At 44.9% G+C, this 17,077-nt stretch overlaps 1 protein-coding gene across 1 annotated transcript; it reads left to right on the forward strand.

Moving 5' to 3' along the window:
- Positions 1-168: 168 nt before the first annotated feature.
- On the forward strand, positions 169-16,539 carry fcsk (fucose kinase). The gene is made up of 23 exons (XM_084451144.1): positions 169-396; positions 971-1,122; positions 3,555-3,605; positions 4,155-4,280; positions 4,366-4,438; positions 4,535-4,632; positions 4,893-4,973; positions 5,146-5,265; positions 5,625-5,796; positions 5,932-6,038; positions 6,684-6,785; positions 7,468-7,641; positions 8,225-8,298; positions 8,475-8,830; positions 9,045-9,261; positions 10,885-11,051; positions 11,594-11,821; positions 12,599-12,742; positions 13,069-13,188; positions 13,479-13,666; positions 14,116-14,215; positions 15,454-15,677; positions 16,415-16,539. The coding sequence occupies exons 1-23, from the start codon at positions 315-317 to the stop codon at positions 16,484-16,486; spliced, it is 3,228 nt and encodes a 1,075-aa protein (XP_084307270.1). The 5' UTR covers positions 169-314; the 3' UTR covers positions 16,487-16,539.
- The last annotated feature ends 538 nt before the right edge of the window (positions 16,540-17,077 follow it).

The following is a 17,077-nucleotide window of genomic DNA, read 5'->3' on the forward strand; positions in this document are numbered from 1 at the left end:
AGATCGCGGAACGGATCGTGTATCAAGTTTGTCCAGGTGATGTTGCCGTACATGATGACGGACCAGGCGCGCATGTGCAGATGTTATTGGAACCGATCGGGCAGCTGGAACCGATCGGCTACTGACACCAACCTCTATGATACTTCCGGGTAGTAGTCCAGTGGTGTGGGACAGTTTGGGATGCACCACCCTGCAGGTGAACGTGGAAGTCCCGTGATGGAGAATGTTTGTGCATCTCAAACGGAGTAGACAATCGTTCGTGTCGTGACCTTCCGTGGTGGAGTTACTCGTGTGACGTGTGAGAACACCTCAACATGTCAAAGAGAAAGTCATTGAGCTGGACGGTGATAGTACTTACTTGTCAACATAAAGACAGCATCTATGCTTTTCAAAGAGGTGAGTTCGGACTAGGTTTAAGTTGGTTTCTATTTCGTCAGTCGAAAGCTAGTCAGCGCTAGTCGAAAGCTAACTTAAGAGACAGGCATATAGGCATAGGCTATAGGGTCAACTAATTTACATAAAGTGAAAGTAATGTTAAATATCCATATTTCGTTTAGTGTAGTCTTCATGCATATTGCTTTAAAGAACTCTACTTTGCAGGATTTCCTGTCAAACATAAGCACTGCTGCATAGCAATCTCAAAGTCACATGATGAAATTGAGTCATAGATAGCAATGTTTATACGACGAGGCTAGGCTACTGTATTAAACGTACAGTAGGCCTATAGGCTGAAATTCAAGTTTAACAGTCAATTGTTGAAATCTTAAAACTAATGAATTGATGGTGGACTTACTGTATTTGTTCAATTATATTAGCCTATTGATGCAGAAAGAAAGGACCTAATGCCAGATTCATTTGTAGTGACAATTGTATTAAACAGGTGTTAACTGGTTAAACACCTGTTTAAACAGGTCTAAATTGAGTGAATTACTACAGTACTTGGTCCTATTTGTGTGTGTTTGTTTCTCAGAGCTGGAGGTGAGGCAGAAGCGTGGATGTATCCCAGGAGGGACGTTGCTGCTCACAGTGTCGGACCCCCAGGAGCGCCTAGGTAGTGGAGGGGCCACTCTCAACGCTCTGCTGGTGGCTACCGAACGCTTAAGTGCCAGAGCTGGGTACTCTGTGAGTGACATTACAGTACACACCTTCAAATAAGAAAGTCGGAATGCAAATACATACATTTTTAATGGTGTAGGTCTAACGGCGGGTTCAGACTGAGCACTAAAGTGCAGCGAAGCGCAGCCTGTTTCCTTTTGTTAACCAACTTTTGGCTCCATGTTAACCAATGTGAATGTTCACAGGGCCGCACCACGTTGTGAAGCTCCGGCTTGCGCTCTGCAGCAGATAGTTTTGAGTCTGGTCTACTTTTTCCGCGAGCCGTGAGTGAATGAGTGTGATTAAAGTGCAGAGGAGCAGGGTTGCTTGGTTACCAGCGCAGAGAAATGCACTTCTGGTGTGAACATCCAGGCTCCTGTTTGTGTGAGTAGTGATGCTTCACGACGCTCTCGCATCCAGTCTGAACATGGCGTAAGCATCGGGTTCCGGTGCAGCTGCCCACCAGGGACTGGGGTTCGTACCAGTTCAAGGAATGATAACTGGAAGTATAGTATTTTAATAGCAACAAAAACAGAAACGAAAATGTAATCATCTTTAATTGTTCCGGAACAGAAAGATTAATTTGACATTTCTATTACCGGTTAATTATGTTATTTTTTTGTGACATGCAGTTTGGACTGGCAGAAAGGTAATGCATGTGCAAGCGTACATAGCCAAAACAAACTTTGAGTTGAATGTCTATTTTTCATGCATATAACTACTACTGTAAATACAGTAACAATTGCCAGACAGTGAATAAACACGAGCGGACTGAGTTACATAACAACTGTAACATCTCCTTTCTAAGATAGCCAGGGGAAGAACTAGGTCTCAGACATACAGACCTACTCAAGAGAAGCCTGTCTAATATGCAGTGCTATGGCCTAGCTGCTCTATCAAACCCAGACAAACTCGCTGTGAGCATCATTGCACTCCCTGTCACACAAGTAAGTGTGGAACGGGCATTTTCAAGCCTGAAGTTTATTCTTTCCCAGGGATCATAATTGCCACTGCACGCACACTAGTGCTTTTGTTTCTTTCTTTTGACATAAACCTTATAACGCATCTTTGCAAGCGGATGTGTTAAATGTGTGTTACGCATTAAAAAGAATGGTATTAACCGGTATTTTATTTAGTTCTAACTGGTTCAGGAACATTATGTTGGGGGCGGAATGCAAGAACAGAAATGTTCAAATATTGGTTTTGCTCGGAACGAACAGATGTCAGTTTGGGGTTAGGGTAACCCTGGGTTAGGGTAGAGGTTAGGGCAACCCTGGGTTAGGGTAACCCTGTCCAGATGGAAGTGGGCCCTATGTATCAGATACATGATGATGACGATGATGTGAGGCTGGTAGGTAAACTGCAGAGGGTCCAGGTCTGTCTTCACCAGGCATCTGAGGTGAGCCAGGACAAGCCTTTCTCGGGTGTTCATGACGTGGGGCTGGTTTGCAGTCATTTAAGATACTGGGGTGCCCTTTCTTCCGCACTGGGACCAGGCAGGATATTTTTTTGTGGTAGCCGTTGTACCACAATCTTATAGAGGGGCCTGAGGTGGACTAGGTTGTGGTCAGATCTTCCAAGGGGGGAAAGTGTTGTGGAGCTGTATGCCTCTGTTGAATATGGTTGGTTTTCAGAGAAATGCCTTTTAATAATCCTGTTAGCTATTTCCTAATTATGATGATTGACCTCTGAGTATTGCTGTCGGCTTGAGTATTCGGTAAGAAACGGTGTCCCTCTTCCATAGACTTATGAGATAAAGACATTCCATGGCTGGTACACTCTGGGCCAAACACCATTGTTGTGGTTAGAGATAAAGGCCTGGGCGCCGAGGCGGCGTAGGTTAACTTGACCAAACAAGGCCACAGAAGAGACCAGAGAGACAGTCTTATCGGAGAAGAGACGAGGGAGAGGGGACACTCAAACCACATAAGAACGTTGCAACGAGACCAATACTTTGATTTGCGTCCAGACAGCATACAGACAGGTCATCTGTGCATTAGACCATGCCATTGTCTTTTGTATGTTAAACCTTCTGTAATAAACCGCTTTTGCTTGAGGCTCAAGTCCCGTGTTGGAGAGATTCATTTGGAATACACCTGGAAAAGGGACACTGGACTGTGTGGTATTGTGTGAGATTGGGGGCCGTCTTTTATTGTCATCAAAACACAACGCAGAGCTTAATAAGGACAATGACAAAAGACAACGAAAGTCAACACCTCCTTGACATTCACATAAAGCAAGTTCTATTTTCTCTGGTGGAGCATTTCACAACAAACTAACTGAAGGTTGGCAGAGTGGATGAGAGGCATGGTTGAAGTCGCCAGAGATCGCCATCAAAGCACTGGGATACTTTATTGAGTGCCTCCCCCTACCTACCTACCGTATGGATGATGTATTGATTACTTGACAGAATATAAACTTTACAGTTACTGAACTGTGACTGTGTTGTTTATTCCTAGGTTGTGACTGCAGACGTGCTGGATGATGCTCACATCCTCATTTTACACACGGTGAGACATCATCATTTCTACACACTGTGAGATCAGAAGGATGCAGTCAACGGACAGAGTGGAATGGACGTGGGTAATAGCGGATGAGTTCAATGATTCATAAAATATCAAGTTTTGGGATCGATGCGCATTTCACTTGAACATTACAGCGATATTTGAAAGGGTGGAGTGCAAGGTGTGAAATGGGAAAATAGCTGAATGTTGTGCCTGAGCATCGATAATGTGTCACACAAACCTGTTTCTGCCTGCCCTCTAAGGGCCCATTCATAGTCAACGCAAGCTACGCTAGCGCGAGCTACGAAAGGCTACGCAAGGTGACGTTGACATGTCCTTGCGTAGAAACGTGTGTCATGCCAAAAAGTCGTAACTTTACACGAGCGCAAGTGCTATTTACACACGAACCGATGGGGACACTGACGCAAGGCAACGACCCCCGCGCTCAGAGTGAACCAAAATACTAGCGTAGATCCCGCGTTCACAGCCACGTCAGCGTAGCTTGCGTTGACTGAACCGGGCCTAATTCTCTCCACTCTCTCCCTCTGTCTCTAGGGACGGGACTTTCCCTGGGACGGCTGTGGCAGGGCGTTCTGCTGGATGCCTGTCGGAAAACCCTCTCAGACTATCGAAGGACCCGTCTGCTGTCTGGATAGACTGCTCGCCTGCCTCTCCGACCAGGTCTGCTGTAAACCCCATTGTTAGGAGATTGCCGCCTTTTATGTGGTATGTGTCTCATATATGTTTGGTTCCCCTCTGTGTGTAGGTGTGTCCTGGTTCCCCCCCGGGCGTCTGGGTGTGCAGCACAGACATGATCCTGACCATGCCAGCTGACCACGGTTAGGCCCCATGGGTGCTCCTCTTTTTACCGGATCACCCTACCGTCCATGTACTTTTATTTATTTGGACGTAAACAACGTGTCTTTCTCTCTCAGCGATGACATGGGAGGGCTTTACTGGCGTGCGAGTAGTGGCACTTCCTGGTGACATTTCCTATGCAGTCAATCATGGAGTCTACCTCACCGATAAGCAGGTATGTGACTTTCCAGGAGCTTTGGGTTTTCACACTAGGGGATGTATATATAAATAAGCGTGGATCACAGATTGAATCCCAGCTGTTTACAGCCACGCACAAAAATAATAACGACTTTTGAATGACTCAGATATGAGAGTATGAGCGGTAAGCCCACGCGTGTCAGCTTCTCCCTGTAGCTCGATGCTAGGAGGCCTTCTCAAACGACAACTACATAAAGATCTCTAAGGTTAGATGGCCTGTTATTTTCCTTCTCACAGGGGAGAGTGTGTGATATCATCTACAAGGGAACAAAGGAGAGAATTCACCAAGCCACACAGCCTGATGGGAAGGTTCCTATGGTAAGTGCACACTCCCACTGGTTTGTGATGGCCTGGTACACGTACATGTATATATCACATCACATCTCATCTGGTTCTTCTGTGTTTCACACCAGCACACCTTTGTGAGAAATGTTTGATTGACACTGTTGTGAAGAATGTTGTCATGGTGATGCGCTGACATCGCTTGCAGGTTTCGGGGCCGGTGTTCTTCAGTAGGGGCGTGTCGGAGCGACTGTTACAGACACACGTGACCCCGCCCTTGGACGGTTGCACGTACATGGGCATGGACTCCGGCGCTCCGCCCTTACAGGTAGCACTGCTCTTCAACTCCACTTTATTTTTGGAGTAAAAGCTAAACTGAGAGATAGATGTTGTTAGCCAGTAGACAAGCTTGCTCGATCGCCTTGTTGAGAGGGGTCAGGGAAGAATTTTTACAGCTCACTTATCTGGCCCCCGGGTGATACTGTTTTTTTGTTTCCCTCTGGAGTATGTAGGAGTGGGTCGTATGCCCACCTCCCTTGTTCTCTGTAAAGCGCATTGTGTTGCCTCTGGGTATGAAATGCGCTCTACAAATAAAGCTTTGATTGATTGATTGATTGATAGAGATATAATAAACAAGTGATGTATGATAAAAGATCTTTACATTTTTGACTGGACTTCACCCCCCAGATCTCTCTTTTCTTGGATGTGTTGATGTGTCTGTGCTCAGACCTGACTGAGTCGGACTTTGTGAATGGTGAGAGGCCTGGCTGCAGTTCCCCCATTGGGCCACAGGGAGCAGTAGTGAGGAGCGCACGGGCCGTACTATGGAGGACACTGCGAGGGACTCCTCTCAGTTTGGGTACATCTCTCACTCTCATCTTAAAAAACGTATATATATATATATATATATATATCCTCTTAAGTATATATACACAAATGATATAGAGCTGTAGGCTTGTTTGCTTTGGTTGATATACTATCAACTCACTTGCAGTTTACGTACCCGGTGGTTGCTATGACTACCTCACCATGTCTGGAAGAGAGCATATTGGCCGTCTGACAAAGGAGGGAACTGAGAGAGACACCCTGTCACACATAGAGGTAACTGTTATAATGGGTCACACCGTACATGACCCTGTCATAAATGGGACGTAGAGGGTAGATGTTGTAATAGAAACGTTTGGAGGTGCCAGAAATTATCCAGGCTGATCCATGCACCTCAGTGCACTTCCCCTGTTCTGTTTTGCAATCCATCTTCCTCTGTGTTTATTATGCTGTGTTTATTATTACATGTACCTCTGCCCCCAACTCAGCAGGGACAGTATTACAGGAGAAAAGGTGATCTACAGGAGAATACATTTTTGAAAGCAATACAGAATGAGCCTACTGCATTGTATCCCACAGCTCAATGTGTCACCTTGTAAAAAAGGCCACTTATTCAGAAAAAAATACCCATTCCTTTCAGCAGGCTGGCTATAGGCCTGTCGTAGCTAGCTAGGTAGCTGAGATGGATCAGAGCGCAGAGACAGAGAGCATCCGTCCGGCTGACCCCAATTGTGTCGATTCCAGCTGCTCATAAACTGCAAGTGATGCACCACCAGTATATTTTTGTCATTTCTCGCCTCTTAAGTATCGGTACCCTGATGTCACTGTATGCTGACGACATGCATCATCGGCAGAGGTCTGCGTTCTCTTAGTGCTCTACTAGTCTGACTTTGAATTTGTTTCCCTCTCCCTATTCTACAGAAGGCCCAGTGTTTGAGTGAGGGTGGCAGGGTGATCAATTGTGTGCTGGAGGGGGACGTCAGTGTAGCATCAGGGGCAGTAATCCAGCACTGCCACCTGCAGGTAGGAGGAACACATACACCTTTTCTTTTTGTTATCTTCTAGTACTTGAATGCATAGGGATGTCATGATACCAGAATTTTGAACTTCAAAATGATACTAGTTAAATTTACATGATGCTCAATACCCATTTTGATATTGTAAATCAATGAAAAGAAGAAAAAAAAACATTTAAAAGAAAATTATATTTTTTAACATTTTGAGGTCAGATTTGTATATTCTGTCATGTGTTTGTCCTCTAATTATTAATTTAATCTCAATAACCACATAACAACCTCTAAACTCACGCACGCAGTGCAGCAAATGACAACATTTTCATGTTATGGTAGATGTAGTGTGGAATTTCTCAGAATTTTATCTCAAAAATTTAATTTCTGACAATATTTTGAATTGCTCTCATATGAAAAAAATACACTACCCACAATCCTATAGTGCAACAGCGCAAACTCCACCAGTCAGAGATGTTGTTGTTGACAACCCTGCCCAGCCCCTGCCTAGGAGGACATCCGGCCAAATTGATTGATTGGCCACTGATTGAGCACAGCAGCAGTAACCTTAACCCTAAATGTCCCTGACCTCTCCTCTGGTTCCAAGGAATGACATACTGTGTTTGTTTCTGACTAGGATCATTTCATAATGTCTATCAACCTCATTAAGTCACTAACCTGTGATCTCCCGTCCCCAGGGCCCAGTGGAAGTCCATTCAGGTTGTTTAATATCAGGTTTAGAGGTGACTTCCTCATCACACCTCCGTCAGCTGGCCCTTACCAATGACATCATAATCCAGGGACACCGCATACTGCTAGGGGAATTGAAGCTCACTGTTTACACTGTGCTCGGGGCTCACGATGACCTGCAGGTAAAGGTCACATTCCTACTGCACTATTTCATACTACCTGATGGGACAGTCATTTTTTATGGACGTTTTAATTAATTAGATGGAAGATTTAATTAATTAGATGTTAACCTCAAATTGTGTAATAACACAAAAAAAAAACAATAAAAAAAAATCAATTCCATGTTTTTTCAACAAAATTCTAATTCAGTAATATATTGCATTATAATGTTCCTGATGTATAAGCATAATCCCTGTCAATTTGAAAAATAAATTGTAAAGTGTGTTCCATGGTGGCATGATAAAAATTAAATTTTTACTTGTTTGACATGTTTGACTCAGTGAAATATGACAGGCTACTGTAAAATCAGCATACTAATAGACTCCCCCATTTGTCATAGTAAGCCATCGCTTAATGCATGCACACAAAACATAACCAGCGAATCAGGCCATAGCCATATCAATATTCACCAATCACTGAGTCCTCTTCCTCACCCAGCCAATCCACCTGTTGCTCCCCATTCCTTTTCCCACAATCCCCTCAACTGGCCCCTCCCTTCCTTTCTTCCACCATCCCTCTCTCACTCATGCCCTTCTCTCCTCCCAGGCTTCCTCTGAGGACAGCAGTGCTTCCTTCCTCAACCAGCAATGGAGTCACTTCTACAGCCACACTGGAATACAGTAGGACCGCTAGCTGCACCCTTCTCCCCTGACATTTTAGCTCAAATATTGACTGTAGGGGCATTAACTGAAATAGCATTTATCCTTTTTGTTAGAATAAAAGTGTCCACTGAATGACTTGAATGTAATCCTCAGTTTACCCTTCATATAAAGAGGTATCCCTTCTCTCTCCTTAGGCCAGAGGAGCTGTGGGCGTTCGGAGACGATCGCTCCCTCCTACAGGCACGCCTGTTCCCAGTCTTCCAACCTAGAGGGGGCGCTGTGGGACTGGACGGCGGTGTCCGCTGGCTGCTGGGCGGGCCGGGGTCACTGGAGCAGTGGAGGGGGGCGTGGAGACTATCGTTCCGGGAGGTGCTCTCCCTGACCCACCAGGAGGCGGAGCTAAGCTGGAGGGAGGAACTGTTCTCTCTGGCCGGGAGGAGGAGGGTCACTGACGCACTGCAGGGTCAGAGTGACTGCAGTCTGCTGCCAAGCTTCAGGGCTGCGGTGCTGGGTGGCCAACAGGGGGCGTTACTGAGCACACTGGACAGCAGTAAGTGGTCAACTTTTCAGATGGTTTGGTTTCTAACATCACATTTATAATTAAAGGTAACCCTGCCTGAATCTTCTGCACTCCAAGTGTTGTCTTGGCACTTTGGGGATTCCTCTTTGGAGGAATTGCTTGGGTGGGGACTCACGCAGAGTTCGCATCCTACCAGTTATTGAAATGCAGTCTTTGAAAGTTTTTGTCTGCCTTCCATCTCCAGTTGCAGCAGGCAGCGGAGATAACTTGGGGGTGGCTGCCCGTTCCCTGGCCTGTGTGGCTGACGTGCTGGGCTGTCTGGCCGGGGAAGGCCAAGGGGGTCTGAGGAGTGGGCCGGCCGCCAACCCTGCCTGGAGTCATGCCTTCTCCCTCCTGGAGAAAGGCAACCTTCCAGGGGGCGTCCAGGCCATGGCCACGCAGAGACTCCACTGGCTGAGCAGGTTAGGGGTCCAGGGATTAGAGTTCTCAACAGGCCTTAAAATTCCAGCCCAAACCGACCCGGTCTGAGTGTGTTGAAGCCCGAGCCCGGCCCTACCCGAGATCATCAAAGAAATGCTGAGCCCGGAAAAACTAAAAGAAAAAAAAGTGTTAGGTCTAGGTTATTGCAGACAATTTTGCATAATTTGAATCCCTATCGTAAGGGCACAATCCGCGCTAGAGCTTGATACCAAGCATGGTATCAAGCTTTCACTTTCACGGGTGAAAAACTTTCCGTGGTGAGGGGATCCCCTTGCAGCTTAAAATGACAGTCACTCTGCCACCTGCACTTGTGAAAAAAAAACAACAGAAGATTAATAATAAATAGGCTTTCACACACATCGAAAATGTAGTTTTACATAATTTAGTGATAGGCTAACTTTATTTTGACACAGCAAAAGTAAATGTGACTTTATGTTGATGACTATTCAGTCAATGCGCATCCGGTAGACGTATGCTGCCAGTCGAAGGAATGTGCAATTCCTCTGAGGTAAACCTGCAGGACGAACTTCTCTCCATCATACTGACGCAGTATTATCAGGATGGTGAATATACTCTGCTCTCTCAGGACAGGATCACAAGTTGAAGTCAGATGTTTGGAAGAATTTTGAATAAGTTGTTGTCTCGTCAATAATATTAGCTAGGCTATTATAGGATATTCCAATGTTGTTATAATTTATTTTATTGCATTTTCTAAAGCGGTGGTAGCCTACATTTGCGGAGACTCCAAAATTAAATTTCAATACCATGGAGCATAGACAGCGCTGTTTTTTGCACTGCCCAAGCCCTACCCAACTCGACCATGAAGCTTAAATTTCGTCCCGAACCCAGCCCTACAAGACAGGCTAATTTTCAGGCTTTTTCAGGCCTCGTTGGTTTGGGGCTTTAGTTGAGAACTCTACTAGGGATCTGGCCAGTGGGAGGGAGGGTGATATAGCACTATCGGTTATGTCTCAATTAATAATAAATACAAATATTGTGTCTCAGTTACAGTTATACACCATATAATGTGGTGCCACTTTACATTACAGTTCGGTAATACAATGGTAATAATATCTAAATTATTACTGTAAAATTACCAGCAATTACCATTAGTTACTGGTAGTTACTAGTACTAGTTACCTATGTAGTTACCCCCCCCCCAATCCCTTCCTAACATCCTATTTAATCCCATGATTTGTTACATGGAAACAGATGGTAGTTTCCGTGTAATAACATGTAATCAGAACTGGAAAATGCAACATCACCATCTATTTACAGTAGCCTAATTATATGGTTACTGTATATCCTTCCTAAAATCCCAACTATCATCTGTTTCCATGTTACAAATCGTGGATTTATAGGATGTTAGAAAGGGATTAGGGGGTAACTACATACTGTAGGTAACTACAGTACTACTAGTAACTACCAGTAAATAATGGTAATTTCCTAGTAGTAATGTAGATAATATCCTTGTATTTTGCTGTTTTTACCGAGCTGTAATGTAAAGCAGTACCACGGTGGTACGAATTGTAAGGATGATTGGATGGGGATTGTACAGGGTTATTGAAATTGTCTGCATATACATTGTTGACTACCCCCCATAGGCCTGATTTGCTGGTACGTGCTGCTCGCCACTACGAGGGAGGTGGACAGGTGCTGCTTAGGCAGGCTGTGATGTCAGCCCAGAAATTTGTCTCCATTGGTCAGGGCGAGGTGCCACCCTATGGGGAGTGGCAGGAAGTGGAGTGTCCTGCCAGACTGGACTTTGCAGGTAAGTCAACGAATGGACTGGTTCTTATGCCCGTGTCCACTCAGGATCACATATCAGTTTATTTTCCCACCAGTTTTTATTAAATGATATGACCAGAGTATATGTAGAATAGAAGCACTATTACCCTTACATCTCAGCAACAGTCCTCTGGTATTAAATTCCACCTGTGTAGCTTTTGTGACGTCCAGTGCCAGTAATATTTTCAGTTGAATAAATCTGTTTCCCATTTCTTTATATGCAGTGTTCAGGTTGGTCAAACTTGATTTACACTCAGAAGGGGATGTATCCAGAGCTAGTTCTCTCATTCATTAGTCTTTGTCTTAAAGGGCCAGGTAATTGGGTGATAGATTCTCGGACCCACTCGGTTACGGTATAGTGATTTAGCAGAGATTGGAACTCTAAGGCCTTGTCATTGCACAGCATATTGCCACTTCAAAACAATTTCTCCCCATGACCATCTTGCCTCAGTAAAGACAAAGGCACATTTACTCATTATTTACCTCAGCTACTGTCCACTAGTAAACCTGGCACTGTTCCCTCAGGTGGCTGGAGCGACACTCCGCCCATCGCCTTTGAGCACGGCGGCTCTGTGGTGAACGTGGCCGTGCAGATCGACGGAAGACGTCCCATTGGCGCCAAAGCTCGTCGCATCAAAGAGCCCCGCCTACTTTTGGTCAGCTCCAGCGGAGGGCAGGACTGTGGCGTCGCCACGGAGACTGTTTGCGAGAAATTTGAGGATTTGAAGGATCACTGTCAACCTCATGCACCTGGTAAAATTCTGATATACGCTGCCAGCATTCGTGGGCAACTGCGTAGATTATTATAGCGTTTAAAGGGGTTACTATCTGGCAAATGACACCAAAAGATTGGTCTTTACCAGTTCTGTTTGATCATAGGATGTGGTCATCTGTCATCGGGAGGTAGAGCGGCCGTTTGGGGATCGGAAGGTCCCTGGTTCGATCCCAGCTCCTGACAGAGTGCCGAACAGGCGTGCAGATCTCATGACAAATTAGGGGGGGGGCATACCTCTGAACGTGCGTGAGGCAGAATGTGCACGATAGGGCCCGATAGAATCTACTCCAAGGTGGAAATAAATGTTCATGGCAGCATGTCTAGTATGCAAATAATATTTTTCCAGTTCACTTTTAGCCTACTTCTGCACAAGAGGGCTCAAGGCTGCGAGCAAAACGGTTGCATATTCAACCATTATTTTTGAGTGTGCACAAGGTCAAATATCACGTGGTCCCATTCATGCGAGTACATGATTGATCAAGGCTGTTTTGGTGCATGTACCCTGTGTCCCCCGTGGGATCTGCACGCTTGTTGTCCAAGTGTCCTTGACGATGCTGAAGTGTCCTTGGTGGCTGTGTGTGTGTGTGTGTGTGTGTGTGTGTTTCAGCTGTGTTTGCACTGTATGACAAATGAAGACTTTCTTTCTGTACATGAGCTAATATCTGGTCATTTCTTTGGTAATTTCTGGCAAAATGATCTTGTTCTTATAGGTAAATGTGTTTGTGTGTGTGTGTGTGTGTGTGTGTGTATTTTAGGTGCCCTGCTGAAGGCAGTGTGTGTGTACAGTGGTCTGGTCAGCTTCCCCTCCTTGCAGTCCCTAGAGGAGCAGCTCCTGCAGCGCTGGGGAGGAGGGGTGGAGGTCCACTCCTGGTCCCGGCTGCCCCATGGCTCAGGACTGGGTAGGACACACGTCTTCTCGTTTTTAACTCTAGTGTTTTGGGTAGTAGAAATGTTAAGCACCTCCAAATATTGCTAATGGTGTGTGACCTACCTTTGTACTGATGCTCATGACACTTGCTGTGGGCATTAAGGTGAAGCACTCTTTTTTTGAGAAACCATGATTCTTGAAAAAAATTAGGTTAGGAAATGCAACACAACGATATCCTGTCTCAAGTCTCTTGTTTGCCTGTAAAAAAAACCTGTCTAAAACTCATAAGCTTTGTTTGTGATACTGTATGGTCCTTAGTAAGGAGATAATACACCATAGTATTCCCATCTACTGTAGGTACCAGTAGTATCCTGGCGGGGGCGCTGTTGGCGGCTGTGTACAGGTGCACTGGGCGCACCTACGACACAGACTCCCTCATCCACGCCGTGCTGCACCTGGAGCAGATGCTTACCACAGGTCTGAGAGCATACATACTCACGCATACACATACATGTACGGTACGCATACACACGCACACCACTACTTACGTACGCATAATACACAATTAATAATTAATTTCTAAAAATCCTTTTGGCACTCTAAAAGCTCACCCTCTCTTAAACTCTCCCTCTCCCTTCCTCCATCTGTCCCTCAATGTCTTTCTCGGTCCCTCCTCTTCTGTCTACCTCTCCCTTTCCCTCTGTCTCTCCCCTTTTTCTGTCTCTCTCATTGTCTCTCCTTCGCTCTTTCTCTCTCTCTTGTCCCAGGCGGTGGCTGGCAAGACCAGGTTGGAGGTTTAGTGGGAGGTGTGAAGTTGGCCCGCTCCAAAGCTCGCCTCCCACTCTGTGTGGAAGTGGAACGTCTCCCTCTGAGCCAGGACTTCCTGGTTTCGCTGAAGGACCATCTGCTATTGGTTTACACAGGCAAGACGCGGCTAGCGCGAAACCTGCTGCAGGTTAGTCAGTGTCATTCATTCAGTCTCAAAGTACTCCTTATCTGAGCGATTTTTCAATTCAAATTTTATTTAAAGGGGTAGTGTGCTATTTTGGACATTTAGCCCTATTTGTGGTCTGTCTACCATGAACCTGATACCTAGATTCAAACAACACAACCTACAATCTATCACAGCACACCTCGGAGTGCATTATCCCACTTAAACCAGGGCCACTTGACAAAGACAAAAATATGTGCTATTTACTCTGCTGTATTTGTCAGAAGTAATTTTACCGGAGATTTTTTTTAAAAGATTGGTGGATTTAGATCCACTAGATGCCTACCGGGACTTTGCTTCACACAAGGGAGCTACAGTACTTCAGGCTTTTGAAATGTATCCCACTTTTCTTTTTTTTTTAAAAGCCTCTCATTGTCATGCTTTTGTATTGAAATGGCTTCCGTGTTGTGCAGGATGTTGTGCGGAGCTGGTACAGTCGTCTACCCTCGATTGTGGAGAACGCTAAGCAGCTAGTGGACAATGCTGAAGAGTGTGCATGCGCGTGTACAGATGGTGAGTAGAGAGAGGCCCAATTCCAAATCAACCTGTTGCCCCTATTCACTGACACCTCATATATGGTTGAAAGTACTCTTATTTGTTGGGGTGTTTATATGCATGTCAAGAGGAATGCTGAAACAGTCGAATGCATAAACACCTACTCTGTGGCCCAATTCCATTTCTTATTTTTTTACCCCTACCCCTTGCCCCTCTTCAAGACCATTACGTCATCAGTCTAATAGAAAAGCATGGATGCTCGGGATTCGTTCTCAAGACCATCAATCAATCAGACAAGTCATGAAATAAAAAAAGAACACTGCTTCATTATCAGGGCAATTCACGACAGAATCGCGGTGCTATAGGCTAGCATCCCATTCTCATAGTCTGCACACAGCGGTAACAAGTGTGACTTCGCTGCTGGACTTAAGTCAAGTTTTGGGTGTCAAATGAGACATGGAAATGTGTGGACGATAAAATGTGGGACTGTGATGGAAAAATGAGCCTTAAAGCAATGTTGTAACGTTAGCTTAACTAGAGACACCAGCATATATTGCGATTTTTCATTATGCTTGTTATAAAGAAACTACTACTTCTACACTGAAATGAAATTAAACAGATATAATATGATGGTTATCATAGTTTTTAAATCTTTCCTTTTTGCGAGTGCCCACATACCCAAAACGGACCACTACAGAGGCGGAGCCAGTGGCAAATTGGAAAAGGACTTATAAGGCTGTTCTCTGCAGTTGACCATTCACTGACCACCCAGCCATCTTGATCGCTATCTAGCTCCCAAAACGTCAGAGCAAATTTTCAAATTGGCTCTATCTTGATAAATCAAACACAGATTTGAGGTTAAACAACTACATAACGGCCTTAAAAAGATCTTAAAACTACATTCCGTGACATAACAGTGGTATTTCGAAAATGTGCTTTCTTTTGTTGCTTGCTCATAGCCCTTGGTTTGAAGTGTGGTTCTGAAACTCTGTTTTAAGGGCTATGTAGCCCTCATGCTTAGCCCTAACTCTAGATGCTGAAGGGAATTGGGACACCCTAAACATGAATGTCCATTTCTGAGGGTTGGGGCTAAGTTTCAGGACCACGGTGTGAATTGGGATTGGAGCTGCCTCTCACTCTGTCCCTTCCCTCCCTTTCCGTCTCTCTCACCCTCTCTTCTTCTCTATTTTACCCCCTCTGCTCTTCCCCTTTCTTTCTTCTTCTCTCTCTCTCCACATCTCTCTCCCTCCTTCCAGGCTCCCTAGCCAGACTGGGGGCGTGTCTGGACCGCTCCTGGCAGCAGAAGAAGGTGATGGCTCCCGGGTGCGAGCCGTCGGCCGTGCGGACCATGATGGACGCCCTACGCCCCTTGGCGTTGGGGATGAGCCTAGCGGGGGCAGGGGGAGGAGGCTTCCTCTACCTGCTCACCCGCCTGCCACAGCAGGGGGCGACGGTGCACCAGGTCCTCAACAAGACTCCAGTAAGTACCGAAGAAGAGAAACAACACTTACTGATAGGTCTCTGCGTGTTTTCAGTCAGTGGGTGCATCACATTTGTCCAAAAGTACCACCTCCACCCGATCACTACTGACGCCTGATTCACTCCGTGAATTGGGAAAGCAGGTGCTATATTATGCTTGATGACCCTTGTTGACTTTCGTTGTCTTTTATTATTGTCCTTATTAAGCTCTGCGTTGTGTTTTGATTTCAATAAAAGACGGCCCCCAATCTCACACAATACCACACATGTTGTCAGCGTTACCAAGCGTTTCTCTGTGACTGACCCGGAATTTTGTATGCTGTTATACTAAATAAATGTTGAATCTGATCTACAATTCAGTTCCGGCAAACTACTTCCCTCTTCGGTCATTGATTCAATAATCATCATATATCAGGGAGTGAACGATGTGTCCCTTCTCTTCTCCTCACTCACTCGCTTCCTCCTCTCCTCCACTCCTCTCTGATACTTCCGGGTAGTGAGTGAGTGGTAGTGAATAAGTGGAGGAAGGTAGGACACAGGAAAAGGTTTTGGGATGCACCCATAGTAATGCATTAATGCATAGTAGTCTATGAAGTGTAAAGTTACTTAATATACAGTGCCCAATGGTCCCAATGAGCACAGTGGTCTCCATGCATTAGATAACTTGTATCTATACATTTAGATTGGTTTTCTATGATGTTGTAATGCTTAATACTGACAGACTGGACTGTTCCACAGGGTGTTGGAGACTACAGTGTCCACTCAGTAGAGCTGGACATGGATGGGATCTTGCTGCCAAAGCCATCTTGAAACGGATACACAGATAAAACAGACTTCACCTCAAGCAGGGACTACACCTAAAGCCACTATACTGAACATGCCATGCCGAATCACTGTGAATGGCTTCTAACTCAGCACAGTTACATACATGTAACTGTATAAGAGATTAAATTGGTTATTTTAGTACGCCCCAACTTAATTCAACATTGATTGTATTAACACATTTTTGATGTCACAAGTTGTAGTACAACATGTTTATTATTTTATGTGAAAAATGCTCACTTGTATTAATTACAATGTAATGTAGTTGATTAATGAATGTTTGTAAGAGACAAAAAAAATAACTTGTCTAATTATTAATCCAGACAATTCAGCTTTTTTCTGTTTCTTTATTGACAGACATGAATAAACATTGAATACAGTAGGTGGAAAAATGCTAATTGAGAACATCGCACATGCCAACTGGGCTAGGGTTAATGCCAGTGATCTCTTTTCCTTTAATTGCAGAAATGAAAAATAAAAACACAAAAAAAAAAAGACAGGCAAAGGCAAAAAGGTTTGTGTTAAAAGATGATGGATAAGTGGCCACTGGAAGGCATTGAGATACACCCACGGCCTGAA

This window comes from Borostomias antarcticus (genome assembly GCF_949987555.1).
Source record: "Borostomias antarcticus genome assembly, chromosome: 16".
Taxonomy (NCBI): Eukaryota; Metazoa; Chordata; class Actinopteri; order Stomiiformes; family Stomiidae; genus Borostomias; species Borostomias antarcticus.

Bases quoted from the DNA above. Each gene is read 5' to 3' on its own strand.
- fcsk (XM_084451144.1), top strand. From the start codon at position 315: ATGTCAAAGAGAAAGTCATTGAGCTGGACGGTGATAGTACTTACTTGT. The intron at 4,633-4,892 runs GTATGTGACTTT...TCCTTCTCACAG, and splicing joins TCTACCTCACCGATAAGCAG to GGGAGAGTGTGTGATATCAT. The intron at 4,974-5,145 runs GTAAGTGCACAC...CATCGCTTGCAG, and splicing joins CTGATGGGAAGGTTCCTATG to GTTTCGGGGCCGGTGTTCTT.